Source organism: Thunnus albacares, chromosome 7 (assembly GCF_914725855.1).
Source record: "Thunnus albacares chromosome 7, fThuAlb1.1, whole genome shotgun sequence".
NCBI lineage: Eukaryota > Metazoa > Chordata > Actinopteri > Scombriformes > Scombridae > Thunnus > Thunnus albacares.
Window position 1 is genome coordinate 10,853,096 of NC_058112.1, and position 16,905 is coordinate 10,870,000.

Here is a 16,905-nt window from a genome sequence, read left to right on the forward strand (position 1 = left end):
AATGGATTTTGATTCCACTCCAAATCATTCAGTAGCTTCCCACTAATGTAACTTGATCAGGGCACTCTCAAACTCGAGCTCTGTGGAATGACAGTTGAGATTAATTTTGTCAGCCTTGTAATCGCGCCTTATTGATGTGTTTCCTGTGAAACGGCACATTGGAAAGAGCAGCTTCAGCCACGGGGCAACTGTGTTTCATATAGTAGTCATGGATGGACATTTGATGTTGACCTCCTGATCGCACACCTTCATACAATTGGGCAGGCATGCACGCACACACACTCACAGGTAATGCTCTATTATGCTGATTTATTGAAGGTTAATTTAATCACTCTTGTAATACCTGACCAGAGGGTGTTTTTACCCGTGAAAAACCCAAGTAGCAGGGAAAAAAAGGGAGAAAAACATGACAACAAATCAAAAAGTGATTTCATGAAGGTGGCACCAGAGACAGGCCAATCCATCAGAAGGGCGGCAGAGTGTGGACGTGTTGCCACGCGTGGTGCCAGGCGAGGTGCCAGGCGGTCCAAGGCACATCCTCCATGCCAGCGCCCTGAGGCTGTGTGTCCTCGTCACAAGGACAGAGAGGTCGTTAGGACCAACTGCACTAAATCACATACCTCCTCCCACCCACTGTCATGGCCGACGAAGCAGGTTGATGCAGAAATACTGGGAGAGGCAAAGCAGCTACTGGTCGAATCTACTGGTTTATTCCAAGTAATGTACATCACATCCTCTTATTCCAATTGATACCATGATATATGATGTTGTTATGACACTTCCCCTGCTTTTGAGTGCACCCCAATGTCAACAAGGCTTTACACAGAGTGAGTGATTCCTCCTAAATGCATTTTAGAGTTTTGCACAAATACATTTTCAGAGCTAAGTAAACAATGCAGGCCATTATCTAGATGTATTGTTTATGCATTTTGCGCTCCGTGGCTGGGATGAGCAAGTGAGCAAGAGAGCAGCAGAGAGAGGGAGAAAGACAAAGAAGGAGGAGAGGAGAGAGAGAGAGACAGCCTCCTTCTCCAAAAGACATCAGCTCTGTGAACAGCACGGGCAGATTTTCCATTCTGTCAGCATTTTTCTTTAGGTGCCGAACAGATAGCTAAAGGTAGCTACTACTTAATGTGATGGGAGACAGGATCTAATGGATTGATACACAGGTTTTGACATGCTATTTGAGCATGGAGCTCGCTATAATTGGTCATGTCATTGTGCATTAAACTAACGATATATAGAGTAGTGCCCTGAGACGAGTGTCTTTAGCAAATCTGTCAGATATCACACCAAAATACCTCTGACAGCTATCTCAGGCAGAGGCAGTACACTGCAACACAGCAACATGAAAACCTGCACCCAGTAGTGAATGCACATTTGGAAATCAGACCCCCTTAAATTCTTAAACCTCTCTGTCTATTTCTCTTGGTGTCTCTGTCTCCATCTCTCCCCTACTTTGCTTGCTCTCCAACAAATAGCTGTGTCTTGTTGTTAACTTAAAGGATAGGTTGTATCTTAATACAGTACTCACATGCCCATAGGTACATCAAAGCCGTTTTGGTAGTTTTTTCTGCTCCTCCTCTCCATACAGACCATCAAGAAATCCCTTCCCAACACACTTCTAATGTAAGTGATGAGAAACAAAATCCACAGTCCTCAACATGCATAAAAATGCTTTCTAAAGTTTAGTTGAAGCTAATGTGAGGCTTCAGTGGTCTAAATTAGATAAATCAAATGACAAAGTTATAGTCTTTTTAGTTAATAATTCTCTTGCATTTCTGTTGTGTTCTGACTGAACTTTACGATGCATTTTTATGCAGAACGAAGACTGCTGATTTTGTCCTCTATCACTTCTACTGGAATCGGGTTTGGAAGGGATTTGTTGATGGCTGCTATAAACAGCAGGAGGGATTATATAACCAGAAACTGCTTCAATGTACATAATGGTATGTGAGCTGAAAAATATGTGAACCTATCCTTTAAATCTTTTATTCCATTTATATAAATTATATTATGGTTGATTTCTTTAGTGTTGTGTAAACTAAAGGTAGTATTTCCTTTCTGGCAGAAATGGTGACAGGCCAATGACCTTCATATTGGTTGACATAGATGCGTGTGGCTCCTCCCATGCAGTACAGAGACAGGGGTCAGAGGTCCAAGGTGAAGCTAACTTGGCTCTACCCATGACTCCTTCTCTGCTGTCAGAAGACATCATGTCACCTTTGGTATGGAGGCTGCGTGAATGGACAACACGGATTGTCTTCCATTTTGGCATGCAAGGATTTAGGGAGACTTGAATCTTTGTAGGCAACGACATAGTTGTTAATCAAATTATGATGTCAGCCCAGAAACACGTGGGAGGAGCATTTGATGTGCTGTTCCTCTTTGATAGCGGTTAACCCATTTTATCCTCTTAACCTGTTGATATTTTTAAGACTTTCTTTGATTAACGTGGGGCATTAAAAACACGAGAGAGCTGGCTTCCATAAATCTAACTGAAATCACAATTTATAGATTTTCAGAACCTTGTGCGTGTGCGTCACACAACAGCCTGTATCAGTTAACACAACTGTGCAAGCACGCTAAGACAGGAGCAATATATTTCAATGTGCTCTAAAGACATCCGCCACTATTTTGGCAGCCATTTTGTTTTCCTAAATACATAGCCTCTCCTCCTCAGCTGTCTGTCTGTCGTTGCTGTCAGCCACTCTTGTGTGATTGGTCTGATGGGCTTGATGCTCATCACTCTGTCAGGCTAGGCTCGCCTTTCATTAGTCTGGGCCCCTCCATCCGCCACACTCACACAAATCACATTGACATCCAAACTCCTCAGATCCACAGAGCAATTTAACTGATATTCATTAGAGGGATGACAAGAGCTGATGGGAGATCTGTGGAGTGGAGGAGTGGGGGGACTCATTCTCCTCCTATCCTATCCCTGTCCTGTCCGCCTCCTGTCTTCCCCCTTCACTGCTGACTTTGTTTTAGGAGCATTGAGGCGCATCGGCGTCTATAACTACCCAGCCCTCAAGGATAGTCGAGACAAAAGAACAATGGATAACACATCTAATCTCCTCTTTATTATCACAGAAAAATACAATTGAGAGGAGTTTTGTGTTTTTCATGCTAAATAATTGGCTACAGCAGATCCACAGCTTCTACATCGCTCTCTCCTCTTGCAGCCACTATAATGCTCATCCAAGCAGAAGTCCAATCATTTAGCCCTCTCCCTCCAGCCCCTCATTAACCCCCAAAGTGTCAACTATCTCATTAACGCCCCCAACCATCTTCACCTCGACTCCATCAGTTAGCCTAAAGCATTCATCAACACATACAGTGTTGGGGGGGGGAAAAAACACTGATCACGTCAGAGAGATAATTTTGTATCTGCAAAGACTCAGTAAGCTTGGAAAACTCACAAGATATTCAATAAGGCAGCTCAGTCTTTTTCATTTGCATTATCAATGGCTACCGGTCTGAATCCCATCTTTCAATTATCATCCTTTGTTAAGGGCTTTATTCTGCTTGTCAGATGTGAGTCATCACCGGGTTCTCCCACAACGTTAGACCAATGTATCCTAAACGTCGGAGGGCCGGGAGCAAGTCTGAGGCGGTAATGAGTTTGTGTGAGAAGACGGGGTCAGGACACAGTGTGTGTGTGTTAATTAATCTGTTCCCGGGTGGGAGGAACTGAAGCGAGATGATGAGATTTAAGAGAGTAAATGGGTGTGCTGCACTCGAGCTGTCCTCTGTTGAGTGAGCGAGCAGGGCCAGAGGCTGGGCAAATGGCCGTCACCATAGTAACCAGATAACTTCCCTGGCCCAAGTCACTCAGTCAGTCAGTCATGACAAGCAAAGCCTGGGAACATCAAACAGAAAGAACATAGTGTCCCCAGGCATCTTCAAATGAGACAAAGGTAGATGGTAGAGAATCTGAGTAAATGTGTGTGCATGTGTGTGTGTGCCTTCATCGTGCACACTGAAAAACATTTAAAAAAAAAACCTTTCTCTTTACATGGCACTGAGCCTGAATTGTGACTACTCTGATAGCATCAACACCTGCCAGTAATATTGTTAGATCCAAAAGCCTGCTTTGAGGGAATAGCACCTGTCTGTGCATTCTGCACCACTGTCAGCTTGTCTCAACGCGCGTATATAGGATCCGCTTTATTTTTTCCATGGGACAGTCTTGGAGTCCAGGTGTGAGTCAGATCTGCTGTCTGTGCCCAGGGCTCCTGATGGCATCCAAGCCCCCGTGGTAATCAGCCCACTCTGCCTGCTGTTGCAGCCCGCCTGCCTCCTCCTCCTCCAGTGGCTCGTTTCAGAAACATCTGGTGGTTTACATGCAGCACACACCACCTGCCAGACGCCTTGCAGGCAGTGGCACCACTCGCACCTCTCAAGTCCGCCCCACAACAACGCGGCGACACAGAAATCACCAGGAATATCTAGACAAACTGTGGCTGTGAAAACAACTGCACAGAAAAATGCTGAGCGTTTTTAAGTTCTGTTCAGCATTTCTGCAGATGTAGGCTCGCAAGCAATCTGTCAGCTGATTTGTAAATGCTTAGCCATTACACTGTGGAACAATAATTGTGTTTTTTCTCGGATGCATGATTTTCCAGTAAGCCAGGTGAAAAATTTGATATGGCTGGCTAACGTCAGTCAAGTGTGTCAGTTATCTCTCTTATTTAAATATTGCTTTTTAAATTAGAAATTCAGATTCACCTTGATCCACAAATTTCTCTAATTGGTAAATATGAAAGAAAACAAAGGTTTTATGCAGCAGTTAATTCAATTTAATCATAGAAGCACAAGGCATTAACATATTTGTATTTTTTTTTATCAAATAACATTTATAAAACTATTGTGCAAAACAATGTCCTTTTAATCTTCTTCAAAGGCTCTGCACCAGTGGATAGTCATAGTCCTCTTAAATTAGGAAATATAACAAGTATGCATAATTTAAACAGCAAGTTGTAAGCTTATACACTATATTTACATTTTTACACAGACCTGGATTTCACGTGCCCCTCACTCAATGATAAAGAACAAGGCAGCTTTTACAATCAGCAAGTAAATCAATAGGCTGTACAGAGAAAACTATAAAAACAAGCAATGAACTTTTGCTGTTTGGCAGATTCTTTTAAAGGAGCTTTCCCAGGCATTTGGCTGTTTTAAGGTGTTAAGAAAAATTACCAGTTTGAAAGGGCATTTTAAAATCTGGACAGGACAGGACTGTACAAACGTAACAGTAAAACTTGTTGAACATGCAGTCTACCAGCAAAGCAAAACCAAACTCACAAAAATACAAAATAAATACAATAAAGTTAATACATTTCAAGTTATCAGATGACCTTCTTGTCAAGAGATTCACCATGATCATGAAATAATTTGTACTCTGTTGTCTCTCATTATCAAAAGGTGTACATACTGTATAGTGAGGGAGACAACAAATCGGGCTGAATATCTTTGACCTACAGTATATTTTGACATGTGAAATAAATGTCTTTTGAAATAGAGAGAAATCAGAAATGTTTATAGGCCGAATAGATGTAAACACTTTGTGCTGACATTTTTAACAGTAGTTCGTGGCATCTTTGTGCATTACCACACTTTTCAAATATTCAGTTTTTTTATTTTTTTGTTTTTAACAGTCAGTCTATATAAATGTATATAGATGTCTTCCAGTTTTTCTACTGCTGAGAGTACTTTAGTGTTTTTCGAGTTCACACACATATAGCAGATGGTCCTCTGGAGACTTCCCATGGCTCTTGCTGAGGTGAAGCTTGATGGCGTGCTTAGTGGCAAATTTACGGACACAGAGCTGGCAGCGGTACACTACCCCATTACTACTGCAGTCATCTTGTGATTGTGGAGAAAGGAAGGACTCCAGGGGCACAAGTTTCTCAGTGAGAGTGTGGGAGTCCCTGACAGTCTGTTTTGGGGACAGCTTGGCCACGTCCCTGATTCTGAACCCCAGGTGGGCTTCCAGGTGGCATACATATGCTGCTGGGGTTCGGATCTGCGAGGCACAGTCACTACAGAAGAATATAGGCTGACCAGAGTCCAAGTTCTTGAGGAACTTGGTTCTGCCGGTTCTCCTTAGCTGGTACTTGACGTTAGCCAGCCAGTGGCTGATGGTGGTCATAGAGAGACCTGTGAAACGAGACACATGCATTCTGTCCTGCGGGCTGAGGTCATTGATGATGTACTTCCCCTCTGATGTCTGCCTCAATGTTGAGGCAAACTGGGCCTGCAGAAGGAGGAGGTGCTGTGGGTTCCAGTTGGAGTGACGACCCTTGCGTTTGTGGCCATGCAGGGATGAGTCATCATCATCGTGCGTAGAGACCACAACCTCCGCTTTGTCTGTGACCCGGGACCGTGAGGAAGGCTTTGGGACATGGTGGGACTGTGTCAGGTTCCTCAGCATGTCTGAGATATCTGACAAGGCGTTTTCGTGTAGAGGGCTGCTGGATGTGTAGGGAGAGACCACTGTTAGCTTTGCAGGAGTAACAAGAGAGGAGGGGGAGATGGAGGAGGCTGTGGATGAGGGTGTTAAGGGGGCTGAGCCTACAGAGCCTACTCTATCGCTTTTCCCTTTTGTGAGGTCCATAGGCTGGTCGTCACTGGGCTGGCAAAAGCTATTATCAACTACACTTTCTGGCTTTTTGGTCTGTGAGGGAGGAGCGGCCACAGCAGCCCTCTCAGCCATGCTCTGGCTGAGCCTGGAGAGCAGGCTCAGGGGATCTTGGTTTGGCAAGGAGGGCTTGGCTGCTTTCCCCAAATGAATGTTCATTACTGACTGAAGAGCACTTAGAGGATTGACAAAGGGCTGCTCTGGAGGAGTATGGCCAGTGATAATGGCGGTGCTGCATCTCAATGCAGAGGTGAGTGGGGATTTGACTGCTGTCTCTCTCTTGGGTTCTGTTGCCGGGGATGCTCTGTCGCTATGGCTTCCCCTGTCACTATTGGCTGGGGTGACTGCCCTCCATTCCCGTGGTGAGTCAGCCTCTCCTCCCTTATGTGATTCTCCAGCCTCACTACTACAAGGAGAGAGATGGTTCTCCCTCTTTGGAGACAACTGCTTCACCCTTTGCTCTACTTTTGCTACTTTCTCAGTCACTTTTTTCACTAAATCCTCCATTGCCTGGAAGTTGTTGCTGGGGAAGGGGGAAGACTGCGTCAGCGGTGGGGAAATTAGGGGCTGGTTCTTGGCGAGGGAGGACAGCACTCCATCCCCTCCGTTGAACAAGAACTTCATTGGGGAATTCTTTTCCATGCTGCCCTGTTGGAGCTTTAGGGCACTGGGGAACTGGTAGGCTGCATGGATGCTAGGGTAGCCGCCCCAGCTTGGATTTCCACTCTGGGCCTTGTTGATGGCTGATGTCACAGTGTTTTCCAGTGATTTCAGAATATCAAAGCCCCCTTTAGGACTCTCCTTCAGGTCTTCTTCAGTAAGATAGTTATATTTTGAGATGTCATATTTTTCCTCCTTCTCAGCATCCTCTTCCTTCCCAACTAAATCTGCAACTTGCTTCTCATTTTCAACAGCCTCTTGCTTAGTGCACTCCTCCTCAACCTCCTCCTTTTTGATCTCTTTGAGAGGAGGGGAGGTTGCGGGGGGAGTCGTGGTAGTTTGAAGAGGTGGAGGAGAGAAGGTGGAGGGTGCGAGCGGGACAGACTGGACCCTCTGTTCAGTAGGTGTGGTAACCCTCCCTGGGTTGGGGGAGGTGGCCTCAGGAAGTGTTTTGATTCTCTTTCCCACAGAGCTGGTCACCCTCAGGAAGTGTCCTGTCACCATCATGTGGGTTCTCAGCTCTTGCAGTGTATTATGGGAACTCCCACACTCCATACACTTAAGGATTTGGAATTTGTTGGATTCAAACTGCCAAGCATAGCTAGCGCCATTCTGGTGGCCATAGCGGTTATTATGGGCGGTGTAGGGGCTGGAGGAAGGTTTCTGTGAGGATTCACTCAGGTCTGAATGTAGGTGCTTAGCTTTGGGTGTTCCTTCTCTAGAACGTGGTGAGGCAGTGAGGTCCAACCCCACAAGCCCCCTTTTTTTAGAAGATATGATTTTGGCTGCCACAGGGGCCATGGGCTCCTTCAGAGGCACTTTCTGGTAGTGTTTGGTCTTGATCATATGGACACTGAGGTCCTGGAGGGATTCAAAGGAGTGGCCACAATACATGCACTTCAAAACCTTCTGAGCATCCTCCTTCCCCTCCATTTCTAACAGGGATCGCTTGCGTGGTTTGGACCAGCGCTTTGCACCACTGCCTGCCCTGTCCTGGTTGTCATCGCGGTAGTGGCCTGTATCATTCATGTGAACTGTCAGCTCCACCAGGGTATCATAAGCAGCACTGCAGCCCTTACAGCGGAATTTACTGGCTCCAGTGAAGATTGAGCCAAACAGCTTTGGGTTTTGCCTGTGGAGCTGGACTGTACTAAAGAGGCTGGACTCAGAATGAGCAGGGTGACGACTCTGGGGAGGATGCTGTTGAAGTGTCTTTGCCACTGCAGACTGGTGCCAGTCATAGCTACTGCTGCTGCAGCTACTACTGCTACTAGTGCTGTTGCTGCGAGTTGGCTTCTCCGTAGAGGCAGAGGACTGTGCCTGCGGTGGTGTAGAATTAAAGTTCAGTGGTGACCAGAGCGGACTGGTCAGGAAGCTTGAGTAGACAGCCTTCATATGTTCCAAGGTGTCCATACCTATGGGGGGTGTCTTAGTGCCACCATTCAGAGGTGCTGTGACCAAGCTGCCCTCAGTTTTTCTGGAGGGGCTCTCAAAGTCTGAGAGACGATCACTGGTCTCACTCACATGTGACTCACTGTCCATCTCTTGTCCAGAGAGCTCTGCGGCCCCTGCTGATTCCTGGTCATATGCCTGGTCCTTAGCAGGCCCTACACTTTGCTCCGCAAACTCATCTTTCATGGGAAGGTCGTCCTGAGGGGCTGAGGGTAGGTCGTCTGCTTCCACCTCCTCATCCCCCACAGTGTGCTCTGCCAGATCCTCAGGAGAATAGGCTGCAAGAAAATGGAGACAAAGAGAGAAAGAAAGAGATGAGTTAAATTGCAGAGAGTGAACACACTATGTTAGAATAACTGGAGAAAAAGTTTCCCTGCTATGTGTGCCTGAGGACTCCCAGGGATAAATGAGCCATCTGTGTGGGAGCCTTTAAAGCTGAGCTGAGAAATTACAGTCATCCCATTTCACCTCATCAACCGTTGAGGTGTTATTTTCCTCTAGGCGAGCCTGTATTTATATACTACCCCAGCCACACGGAACTTATGCCTCCCCTCTCTTCACTCCTTCTATTGGAGGAAAACAAAAAAGAAATATCTTGGCAAAAACATAATGCGCCATTTTATTTATCTCAGGGCGCAACAGCTTGAAATGAAAACTAAATCTGAAATTAATGAAGCCCAATCTCACTGTGGCATTCTCCTCTGGGGTAATAAATGAGTTGGATCAACCTCCATCTGTCAGTTAATATGTCTGACGCCTCTTCATCTGCCTCTTCTCTGATTACACACACATACATACAGACACACACACACATGCACACGCACACAGACAAAGAACATATCATGAGGAGTTTAAAGAAAGGGATGTCAGAATTTTGTTAGATAGAAATCCCACAGTGTCATCTGGACTGAAGTGAGTTCATTAGTGTCTTAATGTGTGGAAAATGGTCAATACTCTGGGTTCATGCCGCATTCATGCTGCAAATCTCAACAGTCGACACAGGTGTTAAATGTCATGCAAACGTAATACGGAGGCATTTCACACATCATAAAAAAGAAAAAGACAGGAAGAAAATAAAAGTCGGAAGAGAATGAAACAGAGGGAAGAGAGGGATTTAGAGGATGAGGTGAGAGTGAGGATTGTCAACATGATGGCGATGCATAAGCGACCTGTCACTTTGCATGTAGGCGCCCACTGCTCATATGGAGAGAAATGGTAAGTGTGCGTGCGCATGAGTTTGTATGAGAAAGATACGTGTACTTTAGGGCTGCACACGCACACACACACACACACACACACACACACACACACACACACACACACACACACACACACACACACACACACACACACAAATCCCCATGTCCTCTGTGGCTGCAAACCTGCCCACACAACGCCAACTCACCCACCACTCACCCCCGTCTTCCGCAGTGTCACCATGCCCCCCTCCCTCATTTCCTGTCCACCTCACTCACTAAACCGCTCAACTTAAGGAAAAACAAATAATCTCTGGACAGGTCTGAGGCCATTTGGACAATATTGTAAACTAAGACAAATGCCACAGAAAGAAGCTGTAGGTATGGGCTTTAATGCTTTGGGCACTCACACAGTCAAGCTTGTGCATGTGGACACAAACAAGCACACACACACATACACACACGCTGTGACTAAATCCTTCATTCCCCCCACCGCCCTACACACACACGTCCAGTCTAAACAAAAATGTCATAGCTGAAATAACTCTCATTTCCAGTGCTAACAGCCAATCTCTAGGCAGCCATGCGGCTGGCGCTGGTCTGATTTGGGCCCTGGGGGCACAGTCAGCAGGCAGCCCCACTGAGAGGCCAGCCTAATGGAGACCTGGCAGGTGCGGCCCACTCTCCGTCCTCCCGGAGATTTGGTTTGTCACTAGATATCCATTACCTGCCATTCTCCGCTGATAGGCCCCGACAGCCCTGATCAAAAGATGTCGTCGGGCCCCAGTCCGCTTGGCAGTCAGTGGCATGTCGTTTGTAAAAAGGGCCAAGCAGGGTGTAAATAAAATGACATGATCACTTCCCTGGCCCCTCATGTTCTGGACACAATTATGATAATGTGGAAGTGGAGGGGAGGGAGGGGTCTGGGAGGATGGAGGAAGGGGGCGAGGAGGTAAATCGCTCATGCTCGGGCAAACATGCGAGGGAGATATCGCACTGCTACCAGTGCTCAAGCAACTGCCCATAACCTTTTTCCTTTCGCTTTACTCTCTTTTCTACCTCTCGTCGGGAAGGTAGTAGTGTCAGATTCTCATTTGAAAGAGGAAATCCAGCCAGGATGAGGTAGTTAATGTGTTTGTCTCCTGACTAGCTGGTCACAGATGTCAGCTTGCATCAGGGGAGCCTGGCACACCGCTTGACCAAGTTGTCAGGTCACCTTTCTCTCCCTCAACAAGGAAACATTCCACATATTTCTCCACATTGTCTGGCTATTTCATCAAACTATCGTTATATCCAATTTCACATCATGCGATCACATTCGTAAGCCTTCCCTGGCCTCTCAGTGTGCTTTAACTTGGTAGTAAATGTTTTACATTTCATACTAATAGAGCTGCGGCCCTTTAGGTTATTGTTCATTTGTCATTAAGCCGAGATAGCGCGCAGAGGGGGAGAGAAGAGTCCAAAAGGACCAGCTATAAAAACCTACAGAGTCTAGCCGTGCTCCCAGGCAATTTAAAATGCAAAACAAAAACCATTATGTCTGAGCACTATCTGTTAATTTAATCCCCAATGACTGATAATCCATCACACAGGGTGACAACCACATCCAATTATTCTCCCTGGCTTGACTGACAACAGAGGTTATTTATCAAGCTAATAAAAGGTGATGGGAGTATAGAGGCTCCCTTAGAATAAAAAAAGAAAAGGATTATAAATGCAACAATACTCTTGGATTGCAGTCTTAACTAATATCTAAGCATATGGTGTAGGGCCAGTGTGTGAGTTTTCCTAATGTTTGTGTATATGAGAGAGAAAGTGTGTGTGTGTGTGTGTGTGTGTGTGTGTGTGTGTGTGTGTGTTCTTGTAATGATAAAGTGAGCTGATGCCATGTGGGGGAAAGACAAGAATCATTAGCTTCCTTGAATGATTCCTTTGGGGTGGGGTGAATAAGAAGGGTAGGAGGTGCACTTTCACACAATCTACATCTCAGTCACGGCTCACACAAAAATAGCAATAACACGTTCACACAAACACACGAGCTGCAGAAAATATAAGTCTCACATGCAGAAACACACATTTCACCTTAAGATACACAGCCTCAAATATACCCTCACGTAATTATAAATAAAGCAAGTCAGTCAGTCATGACACCAGCGCGGCCCCCCTACCCCCCATCACACACACAAACACACACGCACGTAGATGCAAGAGATGAAGAAAGACAGTGACATCTTGGCATGCAGGAGGCATTCCTGTGGAGTATCATTTTCATAAACATAAGGGCCGCAGACGAGGAGGGAGAGATCATCTGATAGAAATACTGCAGTGCTGCTCTGACGATCAGGAACAACAGACAGGGCAGGGACAGGGGGTGATTAAGCAGGAAGGTGCTGTGGCTGCCTGTAAAGCAGAGCCTTTCAGTGTCTCTCTCTGCCTCCTTCCCTCTGTCCCATGGGTTATTTCTCCTCAAGTGCTGCTGAAAATACTGTCTGTTTTTGATGCTGTGTTTTAAACCAGGCCTCGTATGCATAAGAGATTATATGACGACCTGGATAAAAAAATAAAAAATAAAAAAAAATAAATCAATCATGTGTTTCTCAAGTAGAAATCGTGCACTGCCATCTTTAAAATAAGCTTCAAATCTTTTAATAAATGAGTGAATTTGTGAATACGTCTTCATCAAGCTTCAATGAAATCCTGTCCTTTTTCTTAAATCAGTCCCTTGATGACCAAAGAGCATGTTTCTGGTTTGGCCTCCACAGCTGGGGAAACAGTCTGGAAGCCAGATCACACCCAACAGCAGCGGGGTAAACAGGATGTGTCATTAAAATCTCTACCTGTGTCTGACCCTCAAACTCCAATGACTGCTTGGTCTCTGAAAATAAAAAAAATACAACCTTGCCACAAGCATTGTGATATAAAATGCTGAGTCCTTTGTGCGGTCATTACGAGTACGATATTTCATCTGTTCTTTTTTACGCTAAAAAGGCGCTGCATAGACAGAAGATGTCTGTATATTGCAGAAAGAATGTACAGCGCCTCTGTTTCTTTTTCTGACATTATTGTGCAAAGATGTGGTGAGAACACACACGCACATACTCCTATGTAAAATAATCTCTAAAAATGATGGTTAGGCACTTCTGTTAACTGATGTAATGTATGATGTAAATTCAGTGTGTTCATTATAGTACATTATGTGGATAGAAGAGAGGAAGAAGAATGCTTGGTTAACATCCTCAGGGGATTTTAAAGAAAATAGAACCAAAATGCATGCTATTGCAAAAGTAATGTTTATATGGGTTTTCATAGCTCCATTGCATCTTTATTTATCACTGTATCACTGTACGCAGAGAACTGTAATATGCGCAAAGATGCAGCTGGAGTCCAGGGAGGGGAGAGGAAGTTGTCTACATGGGTGGTCCTTTATAGCTTACTGTAAAGATTACAAAAAAGCAGTATAAAGACAAAAACAACAAAAACAAAGCACAGATTGCCGTCTATTGTTACTAGTTAAATAAATTCTACAACTATGCATGATTATAGGATTTTGCCCTGTTGACATTAAAGAACTGAAACACACTGAGCTGTACTTCTTGCATAAAAATACTATCTAAATAGAGTGTATCGTGTCTTATTTTTGAACAACAGAGGGAAGGAGGTAAGACGTAGTTGCCGAGACCTTTGATCACATGTTGGTTTGGATATTTGAAGTCAGTCGGTGATTGGGAAGCAGGTCTCTAAGAGGAGAGTTAAACATGAGTGTTTCTTGACATGTGTACAGTATTTTAACTGGACCTTGACGCCCTTAAACCAACACGGCCCCTCAGCAGGGGGCTCTTACCGACAGGAAACAGCTCTAGAACGCTACAGGACAGGAAGTCACCTCAGTCACAATCAAAAAAACCACAAACCACCGACTTCCACTCACTCTCTCAAGTTTCCCAGCTGCCCTAAAACTCTTTAAATAGATTAGAATAATTTAGTCCAAAACAGCCTCATTCTGTCAAAATAGCAGCAGATCAGTAACATACCTAAAATGCCTTTCTGTTGTACACATTTGTCAAAGTAACGCACTCAATCTAACTTAGTTCTCTCTCTCTGTTCCCTTTGATCCTCACAGTCTGGCTCAAAGTCCCACGAGAAAATATGTAACAGGTGATCAGTAGCCATTTGAAAAATTAACAAGTCCTGACATAAGTCCTTTTTTTCAGATATGACCAGAGAAGGCTATCTAGTGCTGCGCACATTCTGGGTTTTTTAATACATATCTCTGCCACTATGTTATGCTCATACAAGCTATCATGTTACAAGTGATCATGGATGTCTTTGTCAGATTTTATTTGTGTGTGTTCTCTACCCCCTGATGGCATTGTGAATACATTGTGTCCGCCGATTGTAGTGCAGGATGTGTGATATGGGAGATGGGAAAAACAGAGAGATCATTCTGGCCCCAGGCAAAGCTTAGGGCTGAACCTTGTCAATGCACAAAGTAAGAAGAGGGAGGGAGGGAGAGAGAAAGAGAGAGAGATAAAGAGAAAGTGCAGCTGAGAGATAGACAGAGAAAATGAAAGAAAAACAGAAAAAGAGACTAACACTCAATAGATTCAACTGTCGGCTGCTCGTTGTGTTATGACTGGACCTCAGTGCTGCCAGCTGCACATACAGAGCTTCAAGACCTGAAAATTAACCTTGTTTGTCTGACACGAAGCGATCCACAAACACATAAATGCCTCCAGTTATAAACACCGATATAGAAGAAAACAAGGTGACCAAACTCATAAAGTCCTAGTTTTTACAATTTGAAACTTGATGCAGTCACAATAAGCGATAAACAATGTGGAAACAAACAAACAAAAAAAACATCACAAAGAGGTTAAACAGGTGCAGACTCAAGGGCAGTAACACCGATGGAGACTCCACAGGAAGGCGATTTTCCAGTCCGACATGCACACCGAGCCTGTCTCATCTGGTGATACGTAGTGAGTCAAACTTCCTAAAACTATCCCACATCTCGGCCTCCATCACTCTTTCTCTACGCCTTATTCAAACAGTTCACAATCAGAGCTCCATGAAGCAGAACTGCTGTTTATTTCCCCATTCCTTGAACTGTTTAGGTCTCATTTAACAATGGTGTTAAAAGGTCATCAGGCTGTGTGAAAGGAGCTATACAGTGAGGGAGGCGATAAACTGGGGTTGAAAGTAATGCTAAAACTAAGCTGAGGACACTCACAGTCTGACTAGGTCCAGTAGGTCAAAGACAAACAGTGTGCAATGATTAGTTTAGTTACATTTCTTTTCACCTCCAGTGTAGTGTTTTCATAACTGGATTACACAGGACCTGTTTAAAACCTGTCTGGTCTGCTCATGTTTTCTTTGCCCCATGGACTTTATTGTATTTTATATCAGGCCTGTGCCAGCACAGGGCAGGGTGTGCAGATGTCAGACCTTCCCTTTGAGGCTTTCATGTGCATTACTGTAGCTAAATCTGCAAGTCTAACTTGGATGTCTGTCAGGGCTGAAGGTATGGCTGGGAGTAAGACAATAGAGTAGGAGCTCAAGCTGGAGCTAAAGTTGAACCTAAGGGATGGGCTCAAGACTGAAACTGGGATTAAATTTGCGGCTCCTAGCTGGGACTACAACTGGGACTGTGTTGAAAGTTGAATCTTGGGGTAAGTGTGTGTGTGTGTGTGTGTGTGTGTGTGTGTGTGTGTGTAAGGGGGGGGGACTGGGAACAAAGTCTGGGCTGGGAGTGGGACGACCAAACCCCTCTCACAACACACAGCTGCTGCCATGATCGCCTAGCAACGAGGAGGTGATGGACGCAGCCTGAAGATGGATGGCCACCATAAATCACGGTAGTGTGTAGGAGGAGGACGAGGAGGAGGTAGGAGAATGAGAGAGGGAACAAGAACAGGACAAAAAAAAACCAACAAAAAAAAACAACAACACAACAACAGTTTTTGTGCAGCAGCAGTGTTGGCCTTGCCTTGACCTCTCACTGTACTCTTTTATTCATGATTGTTGGGGAATGACGTGGGGCTGGGGACTCTTCTGGGCAAAGCTAAATGGAAACTTCTAGGTAGTCATTACATTCGGTTCGATTGGATCCAATGGATCATTTTAATGTATAATTGCAATAAACTCCTTTGAGGCTTCTACAGAGTTTTTTCATGATTCTGCTAACTAAAGATGATAATAATGACAGACTATACCTTTCATAAAGCAACTCTCCAGGCAAGGCAATCTGGGTAGTGAAGTTGCGGGATAAACATCCCTGGGCTATCTGATTATGGCCTACTGCTGCGGCACTGGTGTCTAGTAACACTCAGAGAGAGCGCTCAGCCATCCATCACACAGTGAGTGTCTGTCTAAGGCTTTCCACCCTGCTTCTTCTCGTCCTGGCTCTCCAGTTACAGCAATACACGGCCGGCCTAAATAATATTCTTCATGATAAATGGCACTATAAGCCTGGTATCCATCATTAATCTGATTTTTAAAGAAGCATCCATCTTGGAGAGAGCCTGTTAGGGCCACGGGAGAGCAGAGCAGCTCGGGTTCATTTAAAGGCCAGGCTGCTGCATGAGTGATACCTGTCAGCCCTGCTCATCAGGGAGCAGCACACACACACACACACACACACACACACACACACTCATAAGGCATTAAACATTGACGCCATATGGTCACACGTGCATGCGCACACACACATACTTCTACAGTGCCTCTACACATGTTCAGCTTGCATATATTATGAGTACACAACAACAATCACACACTTGTCGGACTTGTTGTATACTCACAAAGCATACTTCTCCCCCTTATACAGACATCCAGAGACGTGTCATGGAAGAACATTCTGTCACTCATCAAAACACAACTCAGTGTAACTCAATCCTCCCTGTCATCTCGAAAAAATCTCCCCTCCCAAACGCTTCTGCTCAAGGGTTTCAGGAA

At 44.9% G+C, this 16,905-nt stretch overlaps 1 protein-coding gene across 1 annotated transcript in view; it reads right to left on the minus strand.

Annotated features, from left to right (window-relative positions):
- Positions 1 to 4,779: 4,779 nt before the first annotated feature.
- Positions 4,780 to 16,905, minus strand: part of tshz3a (teashirt zinc finger homeobox 3a) — a 16,959-nt gene continuing 4,833 nt past the window's right edge. Inside the window, exon 2 of the mRNA XM_044357319.1 lies at positions 4,780 to 9,033. Within this exon, the coding sequence (XP_044213254.1) occupies positions 5,717 to 9,033 (3,317 nt within the window). The 3' untranslated portion in view covers positions 4,780 to 5,716. The remainder of the gene's footprint in view (positions 9,034 to 16,905) is intronic.